Below are 27,573 nucleotides of genomic sequence, written 5' to 3'. Positions count from 1 at the left end.
CAAGCCATGATTGGCTGAGATAATGAGTGGGCTGGACATGTCGAGAGACGAGTTTGGATTGGTCTGCAGTCTATAAAATGAGCTGCTTGTAATGCAGTCTTTTATATATATAACTTTAGCCATGGAGAACTGCAAATATGTTGCTACTACTCTCAATAATATTGCTGCCCTGAATTTATCAGGTGCTATTGACAAAGGTCAGTGGGAAAAAGTTGTGATGGACTACTTTCTAGATGACTATCGTGCCATACAATGCTGACTCTCTCACTCTGAAAATAACACGTTTTGAAATCAGTGAAACACTACCGTACATTCAAGCTATGCAAACTAAACGGAAACAACACAGGAGGTCTTATAAAAGGGGTTGCAGTCTCTCATGAAGCTTCCATGTATACAGGTAAGAATCTAGCTACAGATTCAGATATTAAACATTTCTATTTTTGTCAAAGTTGTTTTCATTGCAAGCTAAAGCTTGCTGTAAGCTAACCAGCTGGAGTTCGATGGCTGGCTTGCTAACTATCAATGAACCTAACATTATTTGGTTGACTTTAGCTTGCTATGACAATTGGTTTGTATTGCTAGTAACATTACTGTCACGACTTCTGCCGAAGTCGGGTCCTCTGCTTGTTCGGGCGGCGCTCGGCGGTCGGCGTCGCCGGTCTTCTAGCCATCGTCGATCCACTTTTCATTTTCCATTTGTTTTGTCTCGTTTTTCCACACACCTGGTTTCAATTCCCTCATTTACTTGTTGTGTATTTAACCCTCTGTTCCCCCCATGTCTTTGTGTGGGATTGTTTGTTGTAAGTGCTTGTGCACATGTTTACTGGTGCGCATCAAGTTTTGTACCCATGTTGATTATTTTCTTGATGCCGTTGGTTTTGATATTAACCTGTTAGGGCTAGGGGGCAGTATTGACACGGCTGGATAAAAAACGTACCCGATTTAATCTGGTTACTACTCCTGCCCAGTAACTAGAATATGCATATAATATTATTGGCTTTGGATAGAAAACACTCCAAAGTTTCTAAAACTGTTTGAATGGTGTCTGTGAGTATAACAGAACTCAAATGGCAGGTCAAAACCTGAGAAGATTCTGTACAGGATGTACCCTGTCTGACCATTTCTTGGCCTTCTTTGCCATCTCTATCCATTACAAAGGATCTCTGCTGTTACGTGACACTTCCTACGGCTGCCATAGGCTCTCAGAAGGTGGCAAAAAGCTGAATCGTGGCTTTGCAGGCTCTGGCTGAAAAAAAGTAGCGCGTTTGGGTAGTGGGTGGTTACAGTACTGTGAGACTCAGGCTCGTGCCCGCGTCGACCGAATGCTTTGTTTTCTTTCCTCTGTTTACCTAAACGGAGATTCCCGGTCGGAATATTATCGCTTTTTTACGAGAAAAATGGCATAAAAATGGATTTTAAACAGCGGTTGAAATGCTTCGAAGTACGGTAATGGAATATTTCGAATTTTTTTGTCACGAATTGCGCCATGCTCGTAACCCTGATTTACCATTTCGGATAGTGTCTGGAATGCACGAACAAAACGCCGCTATTTGGATATAACGATGGATTATTTTGGACCAAACCAACATTTGTTATTGAAGTAGCAGTCCTGGGAGTGCATTCTGACAAAGACAACAAAGGTAATCAAACTTTTGTAATAGTAAATCTGACTTTGGTCAGGGCTAAACTTGGTGGGTGTCTAAATGGCTAGCCGTGATGGCTTGGCTATCTACTGAGAATATTGCAAAATGTGCTTTCACCGAAAAGCTATTTTAAAATCGGACACCTCGATTGCACAAAGGAGTTCTGTATCTATAATTCTTAAAATAATTGTTATGCTTTTTGTGAATGTTTATCGTGAGTAATTTAGTAAATTTTTTGTAAATTCCCCGGAAGTTTGCGGGGGGTATGCTAGTTCTGAACGTCACATGCTAATGTAAAAAGCTGTTTTTGATATAAATGTGAACTTGATTGAACAAAACATGCATGTATTGTATAACATAATGTCCTAGGTGTGTCATCTGATGAAGATCATCAAAGGTTAGTGCTGCATTTAGCTGTCTTCTGGGTTTTTGTGACATTATATGCTAGCTTGAAAAATGGGTGTCTGATTATTTATGGCTGGGTACTCTGCTGACATAATCTAATGTTTTGCTTTCGTTGTAAAGCCTTTTTGAAATCGGACAGTGTGGTTAGATTAACGAGAGTCTTGTCTTTAAAATGCTGTAAAATAGTCATATGTTTGAGAAATTGAAGTAATAGCATTTCTAAGGTATTTGAAAATCGCGCCACGGGATTCAACTGGCTGTTGCGTAGGTGGGACAAATTTGTCCCGCCTAGCCCAGAGAGGCTAGCTAACATTCACTTATGTGTATGAAGTGTGTGTAATGTTAGTGTAGTTTTCTCAGAATGGCATTTTGCATTGCTAGTTATAGCCTAATGTTAGCTAGCTAACATTGAACCTATTGGTTAACTTTAGTTAGCTATGACAATCGGTTTGTATTGCTAGTTAAAGGTTGCTGTTAGCTAGCCATCTGTTAGATGGCTGGTTAGCTACAGTAGCTAACATTCCCTGTATGAACTGTGTGTAGTGATATCTCAGAACTAATTAATTTTATTATACCTTTATTTAACTTGGAAAGTCAGTTAAGGATAAATTCTTATTTTCAATGACGACCTTGGAACAGTGCCTGTTCAGGGGCAAAACGACAGATTTGTAACTTGTCATCTCGGGATTCGAACTTGCAATCTTTCGGTTACTAGTACAATGCTCTAACCACTAGGCTACCCTGCCTTTTCGCAACTATTGTATAATAATGCTAAAATATTTGTATCTGGAATTTGTCTTGTAAATTATGTCTGAGTGTTGGAGTGTAGTCCTGGCTATCGTCAATAAAAAAATAATTGTGTCGTCTGGTTTAATATAAGGAATTTGAAATTATTTATACTTTTACTCTATGACAATTTAGTACTTTTTCCAACACTGGATGTTATAGCATTTATTTAACATGACCCATCAATTTAAAGAAGTGTGTCTGTGTAAGTGTGTAATATTTATAAAAAAAAATATCTGGACACTATGTTTACCTGGAATTGTTCCTTATTGTAGGCTACTACCACTTTTAGTCTTAATCTTTACTATACTACTCACTGTTTAGCACATGACCTCACACGTGAATCCTTGAAGAGATGGGTGGGGCTGGCTTAAGAGGTTGTGAACAATGCTGAATGGGTATAGACAAAGGAGAGCACCCCAGTAGGTACCAAAACTTTCAAAGGCCCTTTTCTCAAAAATGAGTATACAAGTTGATCAACTTTCAAAGCAGAATTACTTTCCCATTCTTCCTCAATTGCGATGTATGATATACCATTTTCTAGAGTCGCTCCTTTTATCCAATGTAAAAAAAAAAATATTTCAAATGTTGCAACTTAAGACCAATTTGAGCTGGTCAGTCACAAATAAACGTTGATTTGATGTCATTTTAGGCGGAAATTGAAGGGTCTGATCCTTAAGAGGTAAATAAATATGTGAATGACCAGCTTACTAGTTATAACTTATTAATACATGTGTGAATAACTAGCTTACTAACAGTTACAGATGTGGGAGTAATGATACATTTATGATGAATAAACAACTTACTAATCCATTACAAATGCTTTATTACATAGTGTTATTTTAAAGTGTTACTACTGACTCTCTATATGTGACTCATTTCAGGAAACTAGGCATATGTCGCACGTCATTACTTCCCAGAAGAGGCATTTGACCGTAAACATTTACTTGAATCAATATGCGTTTTTTGGGGTTGGCAGAAATGCGTTCTGGAACATATGTGCAACTTTCATGTGCAACTTTCATGTAACAAAAGTGTATGCTATCTGTAAATACGAAAGACAAAAATTACGAGCTTAGTTGCTTTAGTCACGGAGAAAGACAGGAACCTTGCCGCTAGCCATGATTGGCTGAGATAATGGATTGGCTGGACATGTCGAGAGATGAGTTTGGATTGGTTTTCCATGTAGCATGCTTCTGACTATAACATGAGCTGCTCAGTATGTGTAGATAATCCTTTCTACCTCTGCTTTTTTGAAAGATATCATGAAGAATTGCAAGTGTTACTACTGCTGCCCAGTTTCTGGAGGACGATCATGCCACGTTGACTCTCTCTGATTCTGAAAATTAATCAGACTATGAGGAAATCCATGATTTATGTAAAAACATTTTCATTGAACCAGACATTGTAGAGTCTTCTGATGACAATGATGGGGAAGAAACGACAATCAACAGTGTTGTTGTCATGGAAGAAATTGACCGAGATGCCCGGTGGAAGCAGAGTATGATAGCTGAGGAGATGGAGAAAAATTCTGGCTTTGATTGCAAATATGTAGAGGGATTCAAAAAGAGAGCAGAGAAGGATGTTGTATAAAACACCTATCTCCGGATTACAACCATGGTTTCCATGACAGTGTATGCTATCTGCACTCGTCCATGTACTATAAATGGGTAAGAGTCAAGCAAGTAAAATTTTCAGATAGTATACATTTCTAATTTTGTCAAAAGGTAGTTTTCATTGCTGGCTTGCTAGATAACATTACATCCATGATTTTTATAGTTATATTACTCGTATCTCAGAAAGCCATTTGCATTGCTAGTTATAGCCTAATATTTTTAGCAACTCGGAAATCTCTGCCTTACAACTTCAGTGCATTGATAGGCCCAGGACTAGATAAAGAAAACTAAAGCAGGAAGTACCAGTGACTCGCTCAATAAGGAAGTGGTCAGATGGCGCAGATGCTACGCTACAGGACTGTTTTGCTAACACAGACTGGAATATGTTCCGGCATTCATCCAAAGGCATTGAGGAGTATGTCACCTCAGTCATCGGCTTCATCAATAAGTGCATCGAAGATGTCGTCCCCACAATGACCGTACGTACATATCCCAACCAGAAGCCATGGATTACAGGCAATATCCGCATCAAGCTAAAGGCTAGAGCTGCCGCTTTTGTAAAGGGCTGCGATCTGAGCTGGACAGGAGACTTCAGACATGGCAGCTAACTTATGGCCTAGCATGGCAGGATACACTAGACCTACTTGAGGGTCAGAACATACTTGGCCTTCTGGGAAGGCAGGGGACTATAAACCTGACCCTACCAGGAAGGAAGGAACCTCTCACCCTACAAGGAAGGAAGGGAACTCTGACCTTACCAGGAAGGAGGGGAACTCTGACCCAACAGGGAAGGAGGGGAACTTTCACCCTACAAGGAAGGAAGGGAACTCTGACCTTACCAGGACGGAGGGGAATGACAAAGATCTGTTAAATAGCTGTTGTCCCATTCAGGACAGGAGGTATCTCTAGTGTCTGTCAGGGGAGTAGACTGGCGACTTGGGGAGTCCCGGCTGTGATGACGCTCCAGTGGCGGAGACGATGGCTCCAGCCGGGGAGGCCTGGAGCTGTGGTGGTCATTATCTCTGGTTAGAAGGACAACGTAAAAAAGGTTGGCTGGTATGCCCTCACCCATCTGAGCGGTCGGCTGTGAATTCCCTCACACGCTATATACTTATAACTGATTGGTCTGGTTCTGTCCTCTATGGTGCTGTCCTGTTAGAACATGATGTTTAGGCCCATCACTGTACTCTTGGTGGTCACCACCACACAATGACACAGATGTTTCCATTTGAGGATGTTTGTATGATTTTGGTCATCCGAATGACTTAGAATCATATTGTTGTGGTTCTGTAAGGCACAAATATACACATGTAAACAGTATTAGTTCAATCAAATATGCCGAATACTGTCAAACACTTACTTCCAAGCCCTTAACCAACAATGCGGTTCAAGAAATAGATTTAAGCAGTTGCAGTTGCCTTACCAGGTGGTGATGATAAGGGTTATGACTATGCAATATACATATATGTACATGAATAATTGGGAAATAGAATTACACTTACAACATGACTATGAAGGGCTATAAACACAGCATCAATATAAACATAAACTTAAAAATTCACCTCTTAGAGAGAGAAAAACGAATTACTTGGATTGACAAAGGGTCAAGATTCATGGCACCCTCTCTCTCCAGCCTTGTGTCAGAATCTGCCAGGCTGAGTTCTTATCAGATCTGCCCTGGCACCACGGGGTCATAAATTACTCTGCACATGCGCAAGCTCCAAGAACCGTCTGGGGTGACTCTGTGATGACTCTAGAAGCTCGCCCATGGCAGCGAAATAAAACACCTTAATAAAGGCCACTATGGAAAACGCTGTGGTAGTTTGTGCATGCAAAATACTATGTTGACCATTACAACAAGAGTGAAGGAAAAGCAGCCAACAAGTTCTCAGCATATGTGGGAATTAAGAGAACTTTGGCAGTATGTCGGTTGGACGTACTGCCAAATTCTCTAAAATGACATGGGGAGGCAGCTTATGGTAGAGAAATTAACATTACATTCTCCAACAACAGCTCTGGGGTACATGTAACAGTTTTGCTTCCGTCCCTCTCCTCGCCCATACCTGGGCTCAATCCAGGGACCCTCTGCACACATCAACAATTGTCACCCACGAAGCACCGTTACCCATCGCTCCACAAAAGCCGGGTCTCAGGGAGAGTGACATCACCGATTTAAATGCTGTTAGCGCCCACCCCGCTAACTATCTAGGCATTCCTCACCGGTTTAATACATACTTGCGGAAAGCATGCCAGCATTCCAATTCTCATGCTCCCTTAAAACTTGAGACATCTGTTGTGTTGTGTTGTGTGACAACACTGCATATTTTAGAGCAGCCAGATGGAAGCCACACCACAGTAAAAGGCACATAATAGCCTTGGAGTTTGTCAGAAGGCACCTAAAGGACACTCAGACCATGAGAAACAAGATTCTCTGGTCTGATGAAACCAAGATTGAACTCTTTGGCCAGAATGCCAACCGTCATTTCTGGAGGAAACCTGGCACCATCCCTACAGTGAAGTATGGTGGTGGCAGCATCATGCTAAGGGGATGTTTTTCAGTGGCAGGGACTGAGAGACAAGTCACGATTAAGGGAAAGATGAACGGAGCAAAGTACAGAGAGACACTTGATGAAAACGTGTTCCAGAGAGCTCAGGATCTCAAACTGGGTCGAAAGTTCACCACCCAAGAGAACAACGACCCTAAGCACACAGCCAAGACAATGCATGATTGGCTTCAGGACCAGTCTCTGAATGTGCTTGAGTGGCCCAGCCAGAGCCTGGATTAGAACCTAATCGAACATCTGTGGAGAGACCTGAAAATAGCTGCAGCAACACTTCCCATCCAACCTGACAGAGCTTGAGAGGATCTGCAGAGAAGAATGGGAGAAACTCCCCAAATACAGGTCTGCCAAGCTTGTAGCGTCATACCCTGCAATCGCTGGCAAAGATTCTTCAACAAGGTACAGAGTAAAGGGTCAAAATACTTAGGGCTCTTCAGAGGGTGGTGCGGTCTGCCCAACACATCTCCGGGGGCACATTTCCTGCCTTCCAGGACACCTACAGTACCCAATGTTACAGGAAGGACAAAAACATCATCAAGGACATCAACCACCCGAGCCACGGTCTGTTCACCCCGCTACCATCCATAAGGCGAGGTCAGTACAGGTGCATCAAAGCTGTGACCGAGAGACTGAAAAACAGCTTCTATCTCAAAGCCATCAGACTGTTAAATAGCCATCACAGGCCGACTACCACCCGGTTACTCAACCCTGCACCTTAGAGGATGCTGCCCTATGTACATATACACGGAATTACTGGTGACTTTAAATTGAACACTAATCACTCTAATAATGTTTACATACTATTTTACCCATTTCATATGTACATACTGTATTCTACTGAATTTTTTGTCAATACCACTCAGACATTGCTTGTCCTAATATTTATATATTTCTTAATTCCCTTATTTTACTTTTAGAATTGTGTGTATTATTGTGAATTGTTAGATACTACTGCACTGTTGGAGATACTGTAGGAACCAAAGCATCTCGCTTCACCCGCAATAACATCTGACAAATATGTGTATGTGACCAATAACATTTGATTTTAATTTGATTTTGTAGTGTATTAATAAAACAGTTCAGATGGACATTTTAATGTCTATGGAATGTTCCTATGAAATGTCACAATTTTGATAGCATTTGCTATACGTTTGTACACCATAAACTTATGGCTTATCAACTTCCCTACTGTCAACTTTCCTACACACTGGCCAGCTGACATGTGACGTGTCGTCATGTGTCCTGAGGTTGTGGATTTTGGTCCAAACTGAGCTTTGACATCCCATGTAAAATAGCCTTTGAGTGACAAAAACATCACCCATGTTGTATTTTCCCCATTAAAATGCTCAATTGGGTAAATGTACCTTTTCTCTCAGCTCTATCAGTAAGGCTGAAGGACAGGCTAGGTGGGCACAGCAACATCCAATCCTGTCATACATTACATCATGCTTTCACAAAAAATGTGTTTAACAAACCGTTTGTTCAATTCTGTGCTCACTTGTGTATGTTTTGTTGGTGGTGGTGTGTGTGTGTGTGTGTGTGTGTGTGTGTGTGTGTGTGTGTGTGTGCGTGCAGAGAGATCCTGGGGAGGAGAGTTTCTGTCAGTAACTCAGGGATAAATAGAGAGGCAGAGCTCAGAGTTTGTCAGACGGTGGACCTGACAGGGTCACACACAGGACCAAGCAGGAGAAGGACCTCAGCATTTTGACCTTTTATTACAAATGGAGAAACATGAAGATGTTCAATACTGTTTTCAAGACGGAAACTCTTCTTGCAGAAAGGCTTTGCTAAAGATATCTACCTACATAACACTGTACATCTTCTTCTCATTGATTTCAGCAGTTACAGTATTTTTGAACCTACTGGTGATCATCTCCATCTCTCACTTCAAGCAGCTCCACACTCCAACCAACCTGCTCATCCTCTCTCTGGCTGCGTCAGATCTCCTGGTGGGACTGATTGTGATACCAGTAATGACTGTAGCAATAATGGAATCATGCTGGGGTTTTGGGGAATATTTCTGTGTGTTTCAGATCTACAGTACTTTCTTATGTACTTCTTTATCTCTGGGTAATTTGGTCTTGATATCTATTGACCGCTATGTTGCTGTGTGTGACCCCTTAATGTACCACTCTAAAATAACAACAACAAGAATGATGTGTTGTATATCCGTTACCTGGTGTTGTTCTATCATATACGATGCTGCTATTATAAAAAACTTAGTAAATGTACAGGTACCAAGTAGGTGTTTGACAGAATGTTTAATTGTTGAAGGAATAACCTGGGGTAATATTATTGACCTTGTAAGTACAATGGTTGTCCCATGCTCTATTATTATAACACTTTATATGAAAATCTTTGTGGTGGCCAGATCACAGGCCAGAAAGGTGTTTTCTAAAGAGGCTGCCAGTGTGTCTGGTGTTAAAACTGTACAGGCTAATAAGTCTGAGACAAAAGCAGCAAAAACTCTTTCTATTGTTGTTGTCAACTATTTCATTTGTTGGATTCCATTTCTATTCATTAACTTTTTTTTTTCTTTTTTAATTGACCATTTTTTATCATATTTCATCATTTTTCTGCCACTTGTTAATTCCTTAATGAATCCAATAATTTATGCTTTCTTTTACCCATGGTTCAAAGTGACAGCTAAACTTTTAATAACTTTGAATTTAAGACGTTCGTAGATCCTAAAATTTTATTCCCTACGTTGGCAATCATAGGTTTGATAGTTTTTTTTCTACAATTGTTGTAAGTATTTATTTCATGTAACAGAACACTGGCATTACTTACCTCAGTGTTGTCATCATAGATACATGTGGTGTTGATACAGATTGATTTGGATTGGAATGGAATGACTTGGAGAAGGCCCTTGTTTTATAAAGGATACTGTAGTCATTATGGATTGTGTACTCCAAATACCTAAGGCTGTGGTTGTTCCGTGTTACTTAATGATAAATAGTAAGCCTTCTAATAGTACATTTTGAGGACGTCATGAGTCATTCTATATGTTGTTTAACATCTCCCTCTAGTGGCTCAATTGTGACACAACGTCTTCATCAAGTTTATTAAAGTTGAAATGTACAACCCTGCATGATATCAGATAACGTCCAGGTCTAAATAAATTGTGTATTGTGTAAGTAGTTGATGGTAAAATGTAAGAATATGCAATTATGGGTAACACTTTATAATAACATTCAGTAATAAACCATCTGTAAGGCATTTACAGTTTGCTCACCATTTAATATTAAGGCCACATTTATGAAATGTTACTCAGCTAGGTATTCTGACATTTATGAGTAACTACTACAGTATATACATTAATTATTCAACACAACAGTGTAGGAGACCACAGTAGACACTTGAACCTCAACATACTGGTTATGAACACTACCACTACTCTCACTACATCACTGCTGCCAGGTCAGGGGTCACACCAGAGCAGCTCTCTCAGATACTGTTAACTCTGAATGAATATGGAGATTGGGCAACACACTAAATAGTTTATAATGGATTAGTAAATAGTTTATTCATCATTTATTTATAATTACTCCCATATTTATTTTTGTAAGCTAGTTATTCACACATTTATAAACAATTTTTATAGTATGTAATAATAATTCAGAAGATCATTCATCAGATGTTTAATAAATATCCTTATAAACCATTTACTGATCATTAGTGAAGTAGTTTTGCAGTCCCTCATCCAATGTGAGGACTATTCATACTTTCTTAATACTTTATAAATGTTTTGAACAGTGACCAGTGTAATTTATCACAAAAAGATGGACATGCTATTGGTAGACATTCCAGCAGTACCTGATGCTCCTTAAGTTCCCAAAATGACCTAGAACATATCAGTGGTTAAACAATAAGCAACACAACTTGAATATGAAAAAATATATATTGAACATTTATTTGAAAACAGTCACACTGTTGTAATAGTGTGCTGAAGGAAGTAACGTGTTTGTCTGAAAATGATAACATTCTTGTTTCTAGGAAGTGACTGATTGCACTCATTAGTATCAAATCAAATCAAATTGTATTGGTCAAAAACATGTGTTTAGGAGATGTTATTGCGAGTGTTGCTAAGTGCTATGCATCTAGTTCTGACAGTGCAGCAAATCTAACAAGTAATATCTAACAATTGCACAACAAATACCTAATACACACAAATCTAAGTAAAGGACTGGAATTAAGAATATATGAATATACGGATGAGCAATGTCAGAGTGGCTGAGACTAAGAGCAGTTCATAGACTGCTCACAGGGTAAGGGAACCAATATCTAAATACATAATTTAACTTAACATTACGTTTCAAGGGTTATTACCTTTAATATACTACAAAATCAAATCAAAATCAAATTTTATTGGTCACAAACACATGCTTAGCAGATGTTATTGCGGGTGTAGTGAAATGCATTTCTTCCTATCTCCAACAGTGCAGTAGTATCTAACAATTCACAACGATTGTCACGTCCTGACCAGTAAAGGGGTTATTTGTTATTATAGTTTGGTCAGGACGTGGCAGGGGGTATTTGTTTTATATGGTTTGGGGTGTGTGTGTATGTAGAGGGGTGTTTGATTTATGTATTCCGGGGTTTTGGTCATTGTTCTATGTTTGTATATTTCTATGTCTGTTCTAGGGTGTTTAGATCTGTGTTTAGGTAATTGGGATTGGGGCCTTCAATTGGAGGCAGCTGTCTATCGTTGCCTCAGATTGAAGGTCCTATAATTAGGAATGTGTTTGTCATGGGATTTGTGCGAGATTATTCTTTGCATAGATAGGTGTGTGTTGCCTGCAAGATTGTTTGTCGTCCGTTCATAGTTTTCGTGTTTTATTTTGTAAAATAAACATGAGCATTCACGTACCCAATGCGTCTTGGTCCATTCACTACGACGACCGTGACAACAATACACACAAATCTAAAAGTAAAAGAATGGAAATAAGCGATATATAAATATTTGGACAATCAATGTCTTAGTGGTATTGACAAAAAATACAGCAGAATACAGTATATACACATATGAGATGAGTAAAGCAGTATGTAAACATTATTAACCTGTTGGGTCTAGGGGGCAGCATTTGCACGTCTGGATAAAAAAAATGTACCCGATTTAATCTGGTTACTAATCCTACCCAGTAACTAGAATATGCATATACTTATTATATATGGATAGAAAACACTCTAAAGTTTCCAAAACTGTTTGAATGGTGTCTGTGAGTATAACAGAACTCATTTGGCAGGCAAAACCCTGAGACATTTTCTGACAGGAAGTGGATACCTGATGTGTTGTATTGACTTTAAACCTATCCCATTGAAAAACACAGGGGTTTAGGAATATTTTGGCACTTCCTATTGCTTCCACTAGATGTCACCAGCCTTTACAAAGTGTTTTGAGTCTTCTGGAGGGAGATCTGACCGAACAAGAGCCATGGAACGGTGATGTCCCATTAGACACCTGGCGCGCTACTTCATGTTGGGTACCCTCGTTCCAATACGTTATAAAAGGCTATGCATTCGTCCACCTTGAATATTATTCATGTTCTGGTTAAAAAAGGCCCTAATGATTTATGCTATACAACGTTTGACATGTTTGAACGAACGGAAATATATTTTTTCCCCTCGTTCATGACGAGAAGTCCGGCTGGCTTACATCATGTGCTAACGAGACGGAGATTTTTGGACATAAATGATGAGCTTTTTTGAACAAAACTACATTCGTTATGGACCTGTGATACCTGGAAGTGACATCTGATGAAGAGAATCAAAGGTAATGGATTATTTACATAGTATTTTCGATTTTAGATCTCCCCAACATGACGTCTAGTCTGTATCGCAACGCGTATTTTTCTGGGCACAGTGCTCAGATTATTGCAAAGTGTGATTTCCCAGTAAGGTTATTTTTAAATCTGGCAAGTTGATTGCGTTCAAAAGATGTAAATCTATAATTCTTTAAATGACAATATAATATTTTACCAATGTTTTCTAATTTTAATTATTTAATTTGTGACGCTGACTTGACTGCCGGTTATTGGAGGGAAACGATTTCCTCAACATCAATGCCATAGTAAAACGCTGTTTTTGTATATAAATATGAACTTGATAGAACTAAAAATGCATGCATTGTCTAACATAATGTCCTAGGAGTGTCATCTGATGGAGATTGTAAAAGGTTAGTGTATCATTTTAGCTGGTTTTATGGTTTTGGTGACCCTGTCTTTGACTTGACAAAACATTACACACAACTCTTGTAAATGTACTGTCCTAACATACTCTAAATTTATGCTTTCGCCGTAAAACCTTTTTGAAATCGTAAAACGTGGTTAGATTAAGGAGATGTTTATCTTTCAAATGGTGTAACATAGTTGTATTTTTGAAAAATTTGAATTTTGACATTTATTTGGATTCAAATTTGCCGCTCTTGAAATGCACCTGCTGTTGATGGAGTGCACCACGGGTGGCACGCTAGCGTCCCACCTAGCCCCAAGTTAAAGTGACCAGGGATTCCATGTCTATGTACAGACTGTAGGACAGCATCCTCTAAGGTGCAGGGTTCAGTAACTGTGTGGTAGTTGCCTAGCGATGGGTATTTAACAGTCTGATAGCTTTGAGATAGAAGCTGTTTTTCAGTCTCTCGGTCCCAGCTTTGATGCATCTGTACTGATCTCTCCTTCCGGATGATAGCGGGCTGAACAGGCCGTGGCTCGGGTGGTTGATGTCCTTGATGATTTTTTTGTCCTTCCTGTGACATCGGGTACTGTAGATGTCCTGGAGGGCAGGCAGAGTGCCCCCGGTGATGCGTTGGTCAGAGCGCACTACCTTCTGGACATCCCTAAGTTTTCTGACTCTTTACTCAGTACCTTGTTGAAGCATCTTTGCCAGCGAATACAGGGTATGACGCTACAAGCTTGGCACACCTGTATTTGGGGAACTTCTCCCATTCTTCTCTGCAGATCCTCTCAAGCTCTGTCAGGTTGGATGGGGAACGTCGCTGCACAGCTATTTTCAGGTCTCTCCACAGACGTTCGGTCAGGTTCTAGTCCAGTCTCTGGCTGATCCATTCAAGCACATTCAGAGACTTTTCCCGAAGCCACTCCTGCATTGCCTTGAATATGTGCTTAGGGTCGTTGTTCTGTTGGAAGGTGAACCTTTGACCCCGTCTGAGATCCTGAGAGCACTGGAGCAGGTTTTCATCAAATCATCAAATCAAATCAAATTTTATTTGCCACATACACATGGTTAGCAGATGTTAATGCGAGTGTAGCGAAATGCTTGTGCTTCTATTTCCGACCGTGCAGTAATATCTAACAAGTAATCTAACCTAACAATTTCACAACAACTACCTTATACACACAAGTGTAAAGGAATGAGTAAGAATATGTACATAAAAATGTATGAATGAGTGATGGCCGAACGGCATAGGCAAGATGCAGTAGATGGTATAGAGTACAGTATTTACACATGAGATGAGTATTGTAGGATATGTAAACATTATATAAAGTGGCATTGTTTAAAGTGGCTAGTGATACATTTATTACATCAAGATGGCAAGATGCAGTAGATGGTATAGAGTACAGTATATACACATGAGATGAGTAATGTAGGGTATGTAAACATTATATAAAATGGCATTGTTTAAAGTGGCTAGTGAATCATTTATTACATACATTTTTCCATTATTAAAGTGGTTAGAGTTGAGTCAGTATGTTGGCAGCAGCCACTCAATGTTAGTGATGGCTGTTTAACAGTCTGATGGCCTTGAGATAGAAGCTGTTTTTCAGTCTCTCGGTCCCCTCTTTGATGCCCCTGTACTGACCTCGCTTTCTGGATGATAGCGGGGTGAACAGGCAGGTGGCTCGGTTGGTTTCTGGCCTTCCTGTGACGTCGGGTGGTGTAGGTTTCCTGGAGGGCAGGTAGTTTGCCCCCGGTGATGCGTTGTGCAGACCTCACTACCTTATGGAGAGCCTTCCAGTTATGGGCGGAGCAGTTGCCATACCAGGCGGTGAAACAGCCCAACAGGATGCTCTCGATTGTGCATCTGTAAAAGTTTGTGAGTGTTTTTGGTGACAAGTCGAATTCCTTCAGCCTGCTGAGATTGAAGAGGCGCTGCTGCGCCTTCTTCACCACGCTGTCTGTGTGGGTGGACCATTTCAGTTTGTCCGTGATGTGTACGCCGAGGAACTTAACCTCTCTTAACCTCTACTCAACAGCCAGTTGAATCCCGTGGCGCGTTATTCAAATACCTTAGAAATGCTATTACTTCAATTTCTCAAACATATGACTATTTTACAGCATTTTAAAGACAAGACTCTCGTTAATCTAACCACACTGTCCGATTTCAAAAAGGCTTTACAACGAAAGAAAAACATTAGATTATGTCAGCAGAGTACCCAGCCAGAAATAATCAGACACCCATTTTTCAAGCTAGCATATAATGTCACATAAACCCAAACCACAGCTAAATGCAGCACTAACCTTTGATGATCTTCATCAGATGACAATCTTAGGACATTATGTTATACAATACATGCATGTCTGTTCAATCAAGTTCATATTTATATCAAAAAACAGCTTTTTACATTAGCAGGTGACTAGCATGTGACTAGCATTCCCACCGAACACTTCCGGTGAATTTACTAAATTACTCACAATAAACGTTCACAAAAAACATAACAATTATTTTAAGAATTATAGATACAGAACTTCTCTATGCACTCGATATGTCCGATTTTATAATAGCTTTTCGGTGAAAGCACATTTTGCAATATTCTAAGTAGATAGCCCGGCATCACAGGGCTAGCTATTTAGACACCCAGCAAGTTTAGCCCTGACCAAAGTCAGATTTACTATAAGAAAAATGTTATTACCTTTGCTGTCTTCGTCAGAATGCACTCCCAGGACTTCTACTTCAATAACAAATGTTGGTTTGGTCGCAAATAATCCATTGTAATATCCAAATAGCAGCGTTTTGTTCGTGCGTTCAAGACACTATCCGAAAGGGTAAATAAGGGTTACGAGCACGACGCATTTCGTGACAAAGAAATTCTAAATATTCCATTACCGTACTTCGAAGCATGTCAACCGCTGTTTAAAATCAATTTTTATGCCATTTTTCTCGTTAAAAAGCGATAATATTCCGACCGGGAAATCGTTTTTTATTACAAAGAGAGTGAAAGTAAAAGCATGCTATCCCCTCATGCACGAGCCTCAGTCTAATGGCCCTCTGATAGGGCACTTGCCAAACGCGCTAGTGTGTTTCAGTCTGGGCCTTGAATTACGTCATTCAGCTTTTTCCCGGGTTCTGAGAGCCTATGGGAGCCGTAGGAAGTGTCACGTCATGCCAGAGATCCCCTGTTTTTGTTAGAGATTATCAAGGAGGGAAAGAAATGGTCAGACAGGCCACTTCCGGTAAGGAATCTTCTCAGCTTTTGGCCTGCCAAATGAGTTCTGTTATACTCACAGACACCATTCAAACAGTTTTAGAAACTTTAGGGTGTTTTCTATCCAAAGCCAATAATTATATGCATATTCTAGTTACTGGGCAGGAGTAGTAACCAGATTAAATCGGGTACGTTTTTTATCCGGCAGTGCAAATACTGCCCCCTAGCCCCAACAGGTTAAAACTTTCCACCCTCTCCACTACTGTCCCGTCAATGTGGATAGGAGGCTGCTCCCTCTGCTGTTTCCTGAAGTCCACGATCATCTCCTTTGTTTTGTTGACATTGAGTGTGAGGTTATTTTCCTGACACCACACTCCGTGGGCCCTCACCTCCTCCCTGTAGGCCGTCTCGTCATTGTTGGTTATCAAGCCTACCACTGTAGTGTCGTCTGCAAACTTGATGATTCAGTTGGAGGCGTGCATGGCCAAGCAGTCGTGGGTGAACAGGAAGTACAGGAGAGGGTTGAGAACGCACCCTTGTGGGGCCACAGTGTTGAGGATCAGCGGGGTGGAGATGTTGTTACCTACCCTCACCACCTGGGGGCAGCCCGTCAGGAAGTCCAGGACTTAGTTGTACAGGGCGGGGTCGAGACCCAGGGTTTAGAGCTTAATGACGAGTTTGGAGGGTACTATGGTGTTAAGTGCTGAGCTGTAGTCGATGAACAGCATTATTACATAGGTATTCCTCTTGTCTAGATGGGTTAGGGTAGTGTGCAGTGTGATTGAGATTGAGTCATCTGTGGACCTATTGGGGCGGTAAGCAAATTGGAGTGGGTCTAGGGTGTCAGGTAGGGTGGAGAGTATATGGTCCTTGACTAGTCTCTCAAAGCACTTCATGATGATGGAAGTGAGTGCTACGGGGCGGTAGTCATTTAGCTCAGTTACCTTAGCTTTCTTGGGAACAGGAACAGTGGTGGCCCTCTTGAAGCATGTGGGAACAGCAGACTGGGATAAGGATTGATTGAATATGTCTGTAAACGCACCAGCCAGCTGGTCTGCGCAAGCTCTGAGGATGCGGCTGGGGATGCCATCTGGGCCTGCAGCCTTGCGATGGTTAACACGTTTAAATATTTTACTCACGTTGGCTGCAGTGAAGGAGAGCCCGCAGGTTTTGGTAGCGGCCTTGTCAGTGGCACTGTATTGTCCTCAAAGCGAGCAAAGAAGTTGTTTAGTCTGTCTGGGAGCAAGACATTGTGGTCCGCGATGGGGATGGTTTTTCTTTTGTAGTCCGTGATTGAGATCAAGGATCTCTCTGTACTTTGCTCCGTTCATCTTTTCCTTTATCCTGACTAGTCTCTCAGTCCCTTCCACTGAAAAACATCCCGACGGCATGATGCTGCCACCACCATGCTTCACCGTAGGGATGGTGCCAGGTTTCCTCCAGATGCGACGCTTGGCATTCAGGCCAAAGAGTTTAATTTTGATTTCATCAGACCAGAGAATCTTGTTTCTCATGGTCTGATAGTCCTTTTCGCAAACTCCAAGGCTGTTATGTGCCTTTTACTGTGGCGTGGCTTCAGTCTGGCCACTCTACAATAAAGGCCTCATTGTTGGAGTGCTGCAGAGATATTTGTTTTTCTGAAAGGTTCTCCCTTCTCCACAGAGGAACACTGGAGCTCTCTCAGAGTGACCATCTGGTTCTTGGTCACCTCCCTGACCAAGGCCCTTCTCCCCCGATTGCTCAGTTTGGCTGGGCGGCCAGCTCTAGGAAAATTCTTTGTGGTTCCAAACTTCTTCCATTTAAGAATGATGGACGCCATTGTGTTCTTGGGGTCCTTCAATGCTGCAGAAATGTTTTGTTACCCTTCCCCAGATCGGTGCCTCGACACAATCCTGTCTAGGAGCTCTACAGACAATTCCTTCCTGTCTTGGTTCAGGCTCTGACATGAACTGTCAAATGTGGGACCTTATATACACAGGTGTGTGACTTTTCAAATCATGTCCAATTAATTGAATCAACCACAGGTGGACTCCAATCAAGTTGTAGAAACATCTCAAGGATGATCAATGGAAACAGGATGCTCCTTAGCTCAATTTCGAGTCATAGCAAAGGGTCTGAATACTTATGTAAATGAGGTATTTCTGTTTTTATTTGCAAATACAATTGCAAGAAATTCTAAAAAACAGTTTATGGGGTATTGTGTGTGGACCGATGACAGAAAAAAATATGTTAATCAATTTTAGAATAGTGCTGTAACGTAACAAAATGTGGAAAAAGTCAAGGGGTATAAATACTTTCTGAATGTACTGTATGTATGAAAATACCCTCAAATAAAAGGTGACATTCTATCATGTCGCCTCATATTTAACATTTGATCTCATATCCAATGTGCTTGAGTAAAGACAAAAAAATGTAATTGTTTTCCTGCGGATTGAAACAGAGGCCAGGGATTATTTTCAGTATGTACAGTGACCAGAGGAAGTCACTATCAATCACAATCTGTGACAGAGGGATAACTTGACTTATTCTATACTGAACAAAAATATAAATGCAAGATTTTGCTGAGTTACAGTCATATAAGGGATTCAGTCAAATTCCTGCCCTGTTAGAGCTGTCCCGGTCAACTGTAAGCACTGTGAAGTAGAAACATCTAGGTGCCCGCACAAGCTCACAGAACTGGAAGGCTGAGTTCTGCAGCGCATAGCGAGTAAAAATCCTCTGTCCTTGGTTTCACATCTCACTACCGAGATCCAAACTGCCTCTGGAAGCAACATCAGCACAATATCTGTTAGTCGGGAGCTTCATGAAATGTGTTTCCATGGCCCAGCAGCCGAACACAAGCCTAAGATCACCATGCTCAATGCCAAGTGACGGCTCGAGTGGTGTAAAGCACACCGCCATTGGACTCTGGAGCAGTGGAAACACGTTCTCTGGAGTGATGAATCACGCTTCACTATCTGGCAGTCTGACAGACGAATCTGGGTTTGGCGGATGCCAGGGGAACTCTACCTGCCCCAATGCATAGTGCCAATTGTAAAGTTTCCAGTAAGTTACTGAACATTTTACAGGAAATGTTTTACGGTGTGGTTCCAGTTGCACCTACTGGGACAGCACCAGTCTGCAGTTTGCCTCGTGGCACCATATACAGGGAAATGCTGAGGGCCTGTGGGACCAGGAGGAATCTTGGTTCCCACTGGATTTTCATTTCCAACTGAAAGAGAAAGCTGCTCCACTGGCTGCAGGACGGACACGTTGAAGAACAGATGTTTCTCTACACAGCCATGGCAGCGGCCGCATCGGATTGACAAAACCAGACATATTAGCTTCACACTCCTGAAGTAGGAACCTAGGTTTCAATTTACAATATTTGGAATGTCAAAGTCAATATAGACCTCGATCTGCATAAACAAACCAAATGTTGTCTGACTTTGTCCCTCTGGCTTTCTATTTAATTGGTCAATTTTGGCCCAAAATCAATGGGAGTGAAGGAACTCAAGATGCAACTGTTTTCAAAATGGTATCTCTTAAATATCAAACATGTTCAAATATGGATTGTGTAGGCCCATGTAGCTCAATAATTACTTTGTCTCAAATTGTTCAGAAAACATAAAAAAACACATATTCCTCTATCATTCACGAATCCTAAAGGGGCAATCTGCAGTTCAAACAACAACAAAGTGGCCACCCCACCACCTTTTTAGGTAAACATTTTAGGGATGGACTGAAGAAATGTAACTATTCTCCTGAGTGGCGCAGTGCTCTAAGGCACTGCATCTCAGTACTAGAGGCGTCACTACTGCATGGAAAAATACTGAGGATAATAGCGGACGATATTTCCACTCCTATTTGCAATATTTTAAATTTAAGCCTACTCGAATGTGTGTGCCCCCAGGCTTGGAGGGAAGCATAAGTCATTCCGTTACCTAAGAATAGTAAAGCCCCCTTTACTGGCTCAAATATCCGACCAATCAGCCTGTTACCAACCCTTAGTAAACTTTTGGAAAAAATTGTGTTTGACCAAATACAATGCTATTTTACAGTAAAGAAATTGACAAGAAACTTTCAGCATGCTTATAGAGAAGGACATTCAACAAGCAAAGCACCTACTCAAATGACTGATGATTGGCTGAGAGAAATTGATGATAAAAAGATAGTGGGGTCTGTCTTGTTAGACTTCAGAGTGGCTTTTGACATTATCGGTCATAGTCTGCTGCTGGCAAAACGTATGTGTTACGGCTTCACACCCCCTGCTATATTGTGGATGAAGCGTTATCTGCCTAACAGAACACAGAGGTTGTTCCTTAGTGGAAGCCTCTCCAACATAATTCAGATATAATCAGGAATTCCCCAAGGCAGCTGTCTAGGCCCATTACTTTTTTTCAATCTTTACTAATGAATTGCCACTGGCTTTGAGAAAAGCCAGAATGTCTATGTATGCGGATGACTCAACACTATACATGTCAGCTACTACAGTGACTGAAATGACTGCAATACTTAACATAGAGTTGTGGTTAGTTTCAGAGTGGGTGGCAAGGAATAAGTTAGTCCTAAATATTTCTAAAGCGAAAAGCATTGTATTTGGGACAAATCATTCACTAAACCCTAAACCTCAACTAAATCTTGTAATAAATAATGTGAAAATTGAGAAAGTTGAGGTGACTAAACTGCTTGGAGTTACCTTGGATTGTAAACTGTCATGGTCAAAACATATTGATACAACAGTAGCTAAGATGGGAAGAAGTACAGTTGAAGTCGGAAGTTTACATACACTTAGGTTGGAGTCATTAACCTGTTAGGGCTAGGGGGCAGTATTTGCACGGCTGGATAAAAAAAATGTACCCGATTTAATCTGGTTACTAATCCTACCCAGTAACTAGAATATGCATATACTTATTATATATGGATAGAAAACACTAAAGTTTCTAAAACTGTTTGAATGGTGTCTGTGAGTATAACAGAACTCATTTGGCAGGCAAAACCCTGAGACATTTTCTGACAGGAAGTGGATACCTGATGTGTTGTATTACCTTTAAACCTATCCCATTGAAAAACACAGGGGCTGAGGAATATTTTGGCACTTCCTATTGCTTCCACTAGATGTCACCAGCCTTTACAAAGTGTTTTGAGTCTTCTGGAGGGAGATCTGACCGAACAAGAGCCATGGAACGATGATGGCCCATTAGACACCTGGCGCGCGAGTTCATGTTGGGTACCCTCGTTCCAATACGTTATAAAAGAGTATGCATTCGTCCACCTTGAATATTATTCATGTTCTGGTTAAAAAAGGCCCTAATGATTTATGCTATACAACGTTTGACATGTTTGAACGAACGTAAATATATTTTTTCCCCTCGTTCATGACGAGAAGTCCGGCTGGCTTAGATCATGTGCTAACAAGATGGAGATTTTTGGACATAAATGATGAGCTTTTTTGAACAAAACTACATTCGTTATGGACCTGTGATACCTGGAAGTGACATCTGATGAAGAGAATCAAAGGTAATGGATTATTTACATAATATTTTCGATTTTAGATCTCCCCAACATGACGTCTAGTCTGTATCGCAACGCGTATTTTTCTGGGCGCAGTGCTCAGATTATTGCAAAGTGTGATTTCCCAGTAAGGTTATTTTTAAATCTGGCAAGTTGATTGCGTTCAAGAGATGTAAATCTATAATTCTTTAAATGACAATATAATATTTTACCAATGTTTTCTAATTTTAATTATTTAATTTGTGACGCTGACTTGACTGCCGGTTATTGGAGGGAAACGATTTCCTCAACATCAATGCCATAGTAAAACGCTGTTTTTGGATATAAATATGAACTTGATAGAACTAAAAATGCATGCATTGTCTAACATAATGTCCTAGGAGTGTCATCTGATGGAGATTGTAAAAGGTTAGTGCATCATTTTAGCTGGTTTTATGGTTTTGGTGACCCTGTCTTTGAATTGACAAAACATTACACACAACTCTTGTAAATGTACTGTCCTAACATACTCTAAATTTATGCTTTCGCCGTAAAACCTTTTTGAAATCGTAAAACGTGGTTAGATTAAGGAGATGTTTATCTTTCAAAGGGTGTAAAATAGTTGTATGTTTGAAAAATTTGAATTTTGACATTTATTTGGATTCAAATTTGCCGCTCTTGAAATGCACCTGCTGTTGATGGAGTGCACCACGGGGGGGACGCTAGCGTCCCACCTAGCCCATAGAGGTTAAAACTCGTTTTTCAACCAATCCACAAACTTCTTGTTAACAAACTATAGTTTTGGCAAGTCGGTTAGGACATCTATTTTGTGCATGACACAAGTAATTTTTCCAACAATTGTTTACAGACACATTATTTCACTTATAATTCACTGTATCACAATTCCAGTAGGTCAGAAGTTTACATACACTAAGTTGACTGTGCTTTTGAACAGCTTGGAAAATTCCAGAAAATTATGTCATGGCTTTAGAAGCTTCTGATAGGCTAATTGACATCATTTTTGTCAATTGGAGGTGTACCTGTGCATGTATTTCAAGGCCCTACTTCAAACTCAGTGCCTCTGCTTGACATCATGGGAAAATCAAAAGATATCATCCAAGACCTCAGAAAAGAAAATTGGTGACCTCCACAAGTCTGGTTCATCCTTGAGAGCAATTTCCAAACACCTGAAGGTACCATGTTCATCTGTACAAACTATAGTAGGCAAGCATAAACACCATGGGACCACGCAGCCGTCATATCGCTCAGGAAGGAGACGCGTTCTGTCTCCTTCTTGCAAAAAGTGCAAATCAATCTCAGAACAAGAGCAAAAGACCTTGTGAAGATGCTGGAGGAAACTGTAACGGTTGTCTTCATAAATGGACCAAGGCGCAGCAGGTATGTGAATACTCATGGTTATTTATTACCAAAAAAGAGTAAAGCATCCACTTGAAAAAACAATGAAGGTGACAACAGTAACCGTTTTACAGGCTATAAACGCAGTGTAAAAACAACCACCGACAAACCCCAGTGACAAACATACTCCTACATATATGACTCCCAATCAGCAACAACGATCCCCAGCTGTTCCTGATCAGGAGTCACAAGACACACAGAACATTCAAACACACACACAAGACTGCCACGTCCTGACCCCCAAACTACTACAACAGCTCCATCTGCTGGTCAGGACGTGACAGAAACAGGTACAAAAGTATCTGTATCCACAGACATAACCTGAAAGGCCACTCAGCAGGGAAGAAGCCACTGCTCCAAAACCGCCATGAAAAAGCCAGACTACAGTTTGCAACATGGGGACAAAAATCGTACATTTTGGAGAAATGTCCTCTGGTCTGATGAAACAAAAATAGAACTGTTTGGCCATAATGACCATTGTTATATTTGGAGGAAAAAGGGGGAGACTTGCGAGCCGAAAAACACCATCCCAACCGTGAAGCACAGGGGTGGCAGCTTCATGTTGTGGGGGTGCTTTGCTGCAGGAGGGACTGGTGCACTTCACAAAATAGATGGCATCATGAGGATGGGAAATTATGTAGATATCTTGAAGCAACATCTCAAGACATCAGTCAGGAAGTTAAAGCTTGGTCGCAAATGGGTCTTCCAAATGGACAATGACCCCAAGCATACTTCCAAAGTTGTGGCAAAATGGCTTAAGGACAACAAGGTCAAGGTATTGGAGTGGCCATCACAAAGCTCTGACCTCAATCCTATAGAAAATGTGTGGCAGAACTGAAAAATTGTGTGTGAACAAGGAGGCCTACAAACCTGTCTTAGTTACACCAGCTCTGTCAGGAGGAATGGGCCAAAATTCACCCAACTTATTGTGGGAAGCTTTTGGAAGGCTACCCGAAACATTTAACCCAAGTTAAAAAATTTAAAGGCAACGCTACCAAATACTTATTGAGTGTATGTAAACTTATGACCCACTGGGAATGTGATGGAAGAAATTAAAGCTGAAATAAATCATTCTCTCTACTATTATTCTGATATTTCACGTTCTTAAAATAAAGTGGTAATCCAAACTGACCTAAGAAAGGGGATTTTTACTCGGATTAAATGTCAGGAATTGTGAAAAACTGAGTTTAAATGTATTTGGCTAAGGTGTATGTAAACTTCTGATTTCAACTGTACGTTTATAATAAAGCACTGCTCTACCTTCTTAACAGCAAAACCTAGTTTTGTCGCACCTGGACTACTTTTCAGTCGTGTGGTCAGGTGCCACAAAAAAGGACTTAGGAAATGTTGCAATTGGTTCAGAACATGGCAGCACGGCTGGCTCTTGAATGTACACCGAGAGCTAATATTAACAATATTCATGTCAGTCTCTTCTGGCTCCAAGTGGAGGAGAGATTGACGTCATCACTACAGTACTTGTATTTATGAGAGGTATTGACATGTTGAATGCACCCGAGCTGTCTGTTTGAACTACTGGTGCACAGCTCTAACACCCATACATAACCCACAAGACATGCCACAAGAGGTCTCTTCACAGCCCCCAAGTCCTGAACAGACTATGGGAGGTGATCCAGCCTCTCTCCTGACTGACGTCCCTCTAGGCCCCCCCGGCCAGAGGCACAGGAGCGTCGGGATCACTTCTGTTCCCCAGAGCATCCTAACTCCCAAGTATATGAAATCAAGAGTGCACATTCCACAACACCATGGTCTGCACCCTCCTCAGCCAGCGTCTTGACTAGCCAGAGTCAAGGAGACTCCCGCTCCAGTCGTGGAACCACAGCTAGCCTCTGTCAAGGGCCTGTTCTGGTTGCCGTCGCAGTTGTCTTTTCCTCCCTGTGTGGCTGACAGTCGGGTGCCCGAGGTTCGACTGTCTGCTACCCTGGAAACTTCAGCCACAAAGACTCCACCTGCTCTCCCTCAGGAGCCCCTCACTGCTCCTGGCCCAGAGTCCAAGCCCGCACTGAAGTCATTACCTGCTCCTTTGTTGGAGCTACAGCCTGCAGCTACAGCAGAGGTCAAGCACAGGGGTCTCTCCAGTCACAGCCTGATGGGACCGGCCAGTCCCAGGCCTGGAGTCCTGCTGGCCCAACCTTCTAGGACTGTGATAGTTCCGGCCTCCGAGGGTTCTAGCCCATGTGGGTCATCAGGCTCTTGCCCAGCTAGGTTCAAAGATACCAGTTGCTCTAGTAGGGCCAGCGCTCTACTATTCTCCAAGTCCAGCGACAGTATCCCTGGTAGGTCCAGAGTCGTTCTCTCTGTCAGGTCCAGAGTCATTCTCCCTGTCAGTTTCAGAGTCATTCTCACTGTCAGGTTCAGAGTTGTTCTCACTGTCAGGTTCAGAGTTGTTCTCCCTGTCAGGTTCAGAGTCGTTCTCCTTGTCAGGTTCAGAGTCGTTCTCCCTGTCAGTTTCAGATTCATACTCCCTGTCAGTTTCAGAGTCGTTCTCCCTGGCAGGTCTAGCGTCGTTCTCCCTGTCAAGTTCATAGCATTTTTCCCTGTCAGATTCAGAGTTGTTCTCACTGTCTCCAGCTCTAGTCGGCCCTCAGTCCGCTGCTCTGCCAGGCTTTAGGTTATCTGCCCCACTAGGTTTGCAGCATCTGCCCTCAGTTGGTCGGCAGCACACAGCCTCAGTCAGCAAGCAGTCAGCTACCTCTGTGTTACATGCCAAACCACCTGCTCTAGTTCTAGGCCCTGGGTCTCGCGTCCCGCTAGACCCAGAGTTATCTGCTCCTCTAGGTGTGCAGTTAGACAGTTCACAGCCCTCAGCCTGCACCCAGTCACCTATACTAGCACTAGGCTATATACGTTCCCTGCTTGGCTAGATTTGCGGCCTCCCACTATACCTGGCTTGCAGTCCTCAGATTTAGTAGTGTGTTCCAAGTCCTCTGCCCTGCTAGGCCCTCAGCTCCCTGACATACATGAAGGGACCTCACGTGCGCAAGCCGTATGGTTAGTGAGAAAGTCCATATTGCAAATGTACGCTCCCTTACTAGACGTCCGACTACGTCCGATAAATCCGCGGACGGCGTCGGGGCCGGATCTTCCAGGAAGTCATCGAACGGAGTCTCTCGGACCTTCCATTTCCGTTTAACCTCTATGGGCTATGTGGGACGCAAGCGTCCCACCCCTGGTACACCCTATCAACAACAGGTGAAATATCAAGAGCGCCAAATTTGAAAACAATTAAATGTCATAATTCAAATTTCTCAAACATACAACTATCTTACACCCTTTGAAAGATAAACATCACCTTAATCTAACCACGTTGTCCGATTTCAAAAAGGCTTTACGGCGAAAGCATAAAGTTAGATTATGTTAGGACAGTACATTGAAAATAGCTGTGTGTAATGTTTTGTCAATGCAAAGACACGCGTCACCAAAAGCAGAAAACCAGCTAAAATTATGCACTAACCTTTGACAATCTCCATCAGATGACACTCCTAGGACATTATGTTAGACAATACATGCATTTTTTGTTCTATCAAGTTCATATTTATATCCAAAAACAGCGTTTTACTATGGCGTTGATGTTGAGGAAATCTTTTCCCTCCAATAACCGCCAGTCAATCAGCACAACAAATTAAATAATTACTATTCGAAAACATTGGTAAAATATTATATTGTCATTCAAAGAATTATAGATTTACATCTCTTGAACGCAACCGGATTGCCAGATTTAAAAATAACCTTACTGGGAAATCACACTTTGCAATAATCTGAGCACTGCGCCCAGAAAAATACGCTTTGCGATACAGACTAACCGCCATGTTGGAGAGATCTAAAATCGAAAATACTATGTAAATAATCCATTACCTTTGATTCTCTTCATCAGATGTCACTTCCAGGAATCCCAGGTCTATAACAGATGTAGTTTTGTTCGAAAAAGCTCATTATTTATGTCCAAAAAGCTCCGTGTCGTTAGCACAAGAACTAAGCCCGCCGGACTTGTCTTCATGAAAGACGGGAAAAAAAATATTTACGTTCGTTCAAACATGTCAAACGTTGTATAGCATAAATCATTAGTGCCTTTTTCAACCAGAACATGAATAATATTCAAGGCGGACGATTGCATTCTCTTTTAAAACGTATTGGAACGAGAGTACCCAACATGAACTCGCGCGCCAGAGTCTTATCGGCCACCACCGTTCCAAGGCTCTTGTTCGGTCAGATCTCACAGTAGCAGATTCAAACCACTTTGTAAAGACTGGTGACATCTAGTGGAAGCCATAGG

General features: G+C 41.4%; 1 protein-coding gene across 1 annotated transcript; it reads left to right on the top strand.

Moving 5' to 3' along the window:
• The first annotated feature begins 8,672 nt into the window (after positions 1–8,672).
• Positions 8,673–25,439, top strand: LOC145861834 (trace amine-associated receptor 6-like). Its single transcript, XM_082965452.1, has 2 exons — positions 8,673–9,245; positions 25,191–25,439. The coding sequence occupies exons 1-2, from the start codon at positions 8,733–8,735 to the stop codon at positions 25,437–25,439; spliced, it is 762 nt and encodes a 253-aa protein (XP_082821578.1). The 5' UTR covers positions 8,673–8,732.
• Positions 25,440–27,573: the final 2,134 nt, after the last annotated feature.

The sequence above is a fragment of the Salmo salar genome, chromosome 18 (assembly GCF_965601325.2).
Source record: "Salmo salar chromosome 18, fSalSal1, whole genome shotgun sequence".
Classification (NCBI taxonomy): Eukaryota; Metazoa; Chordata; class Actinopteri; order Salmoniformes; family Salmonidae; genus Salmo; species Salmo salar.
This window is presented reverse-complemented; position numbering and strand designations above follow the sequence as displayed.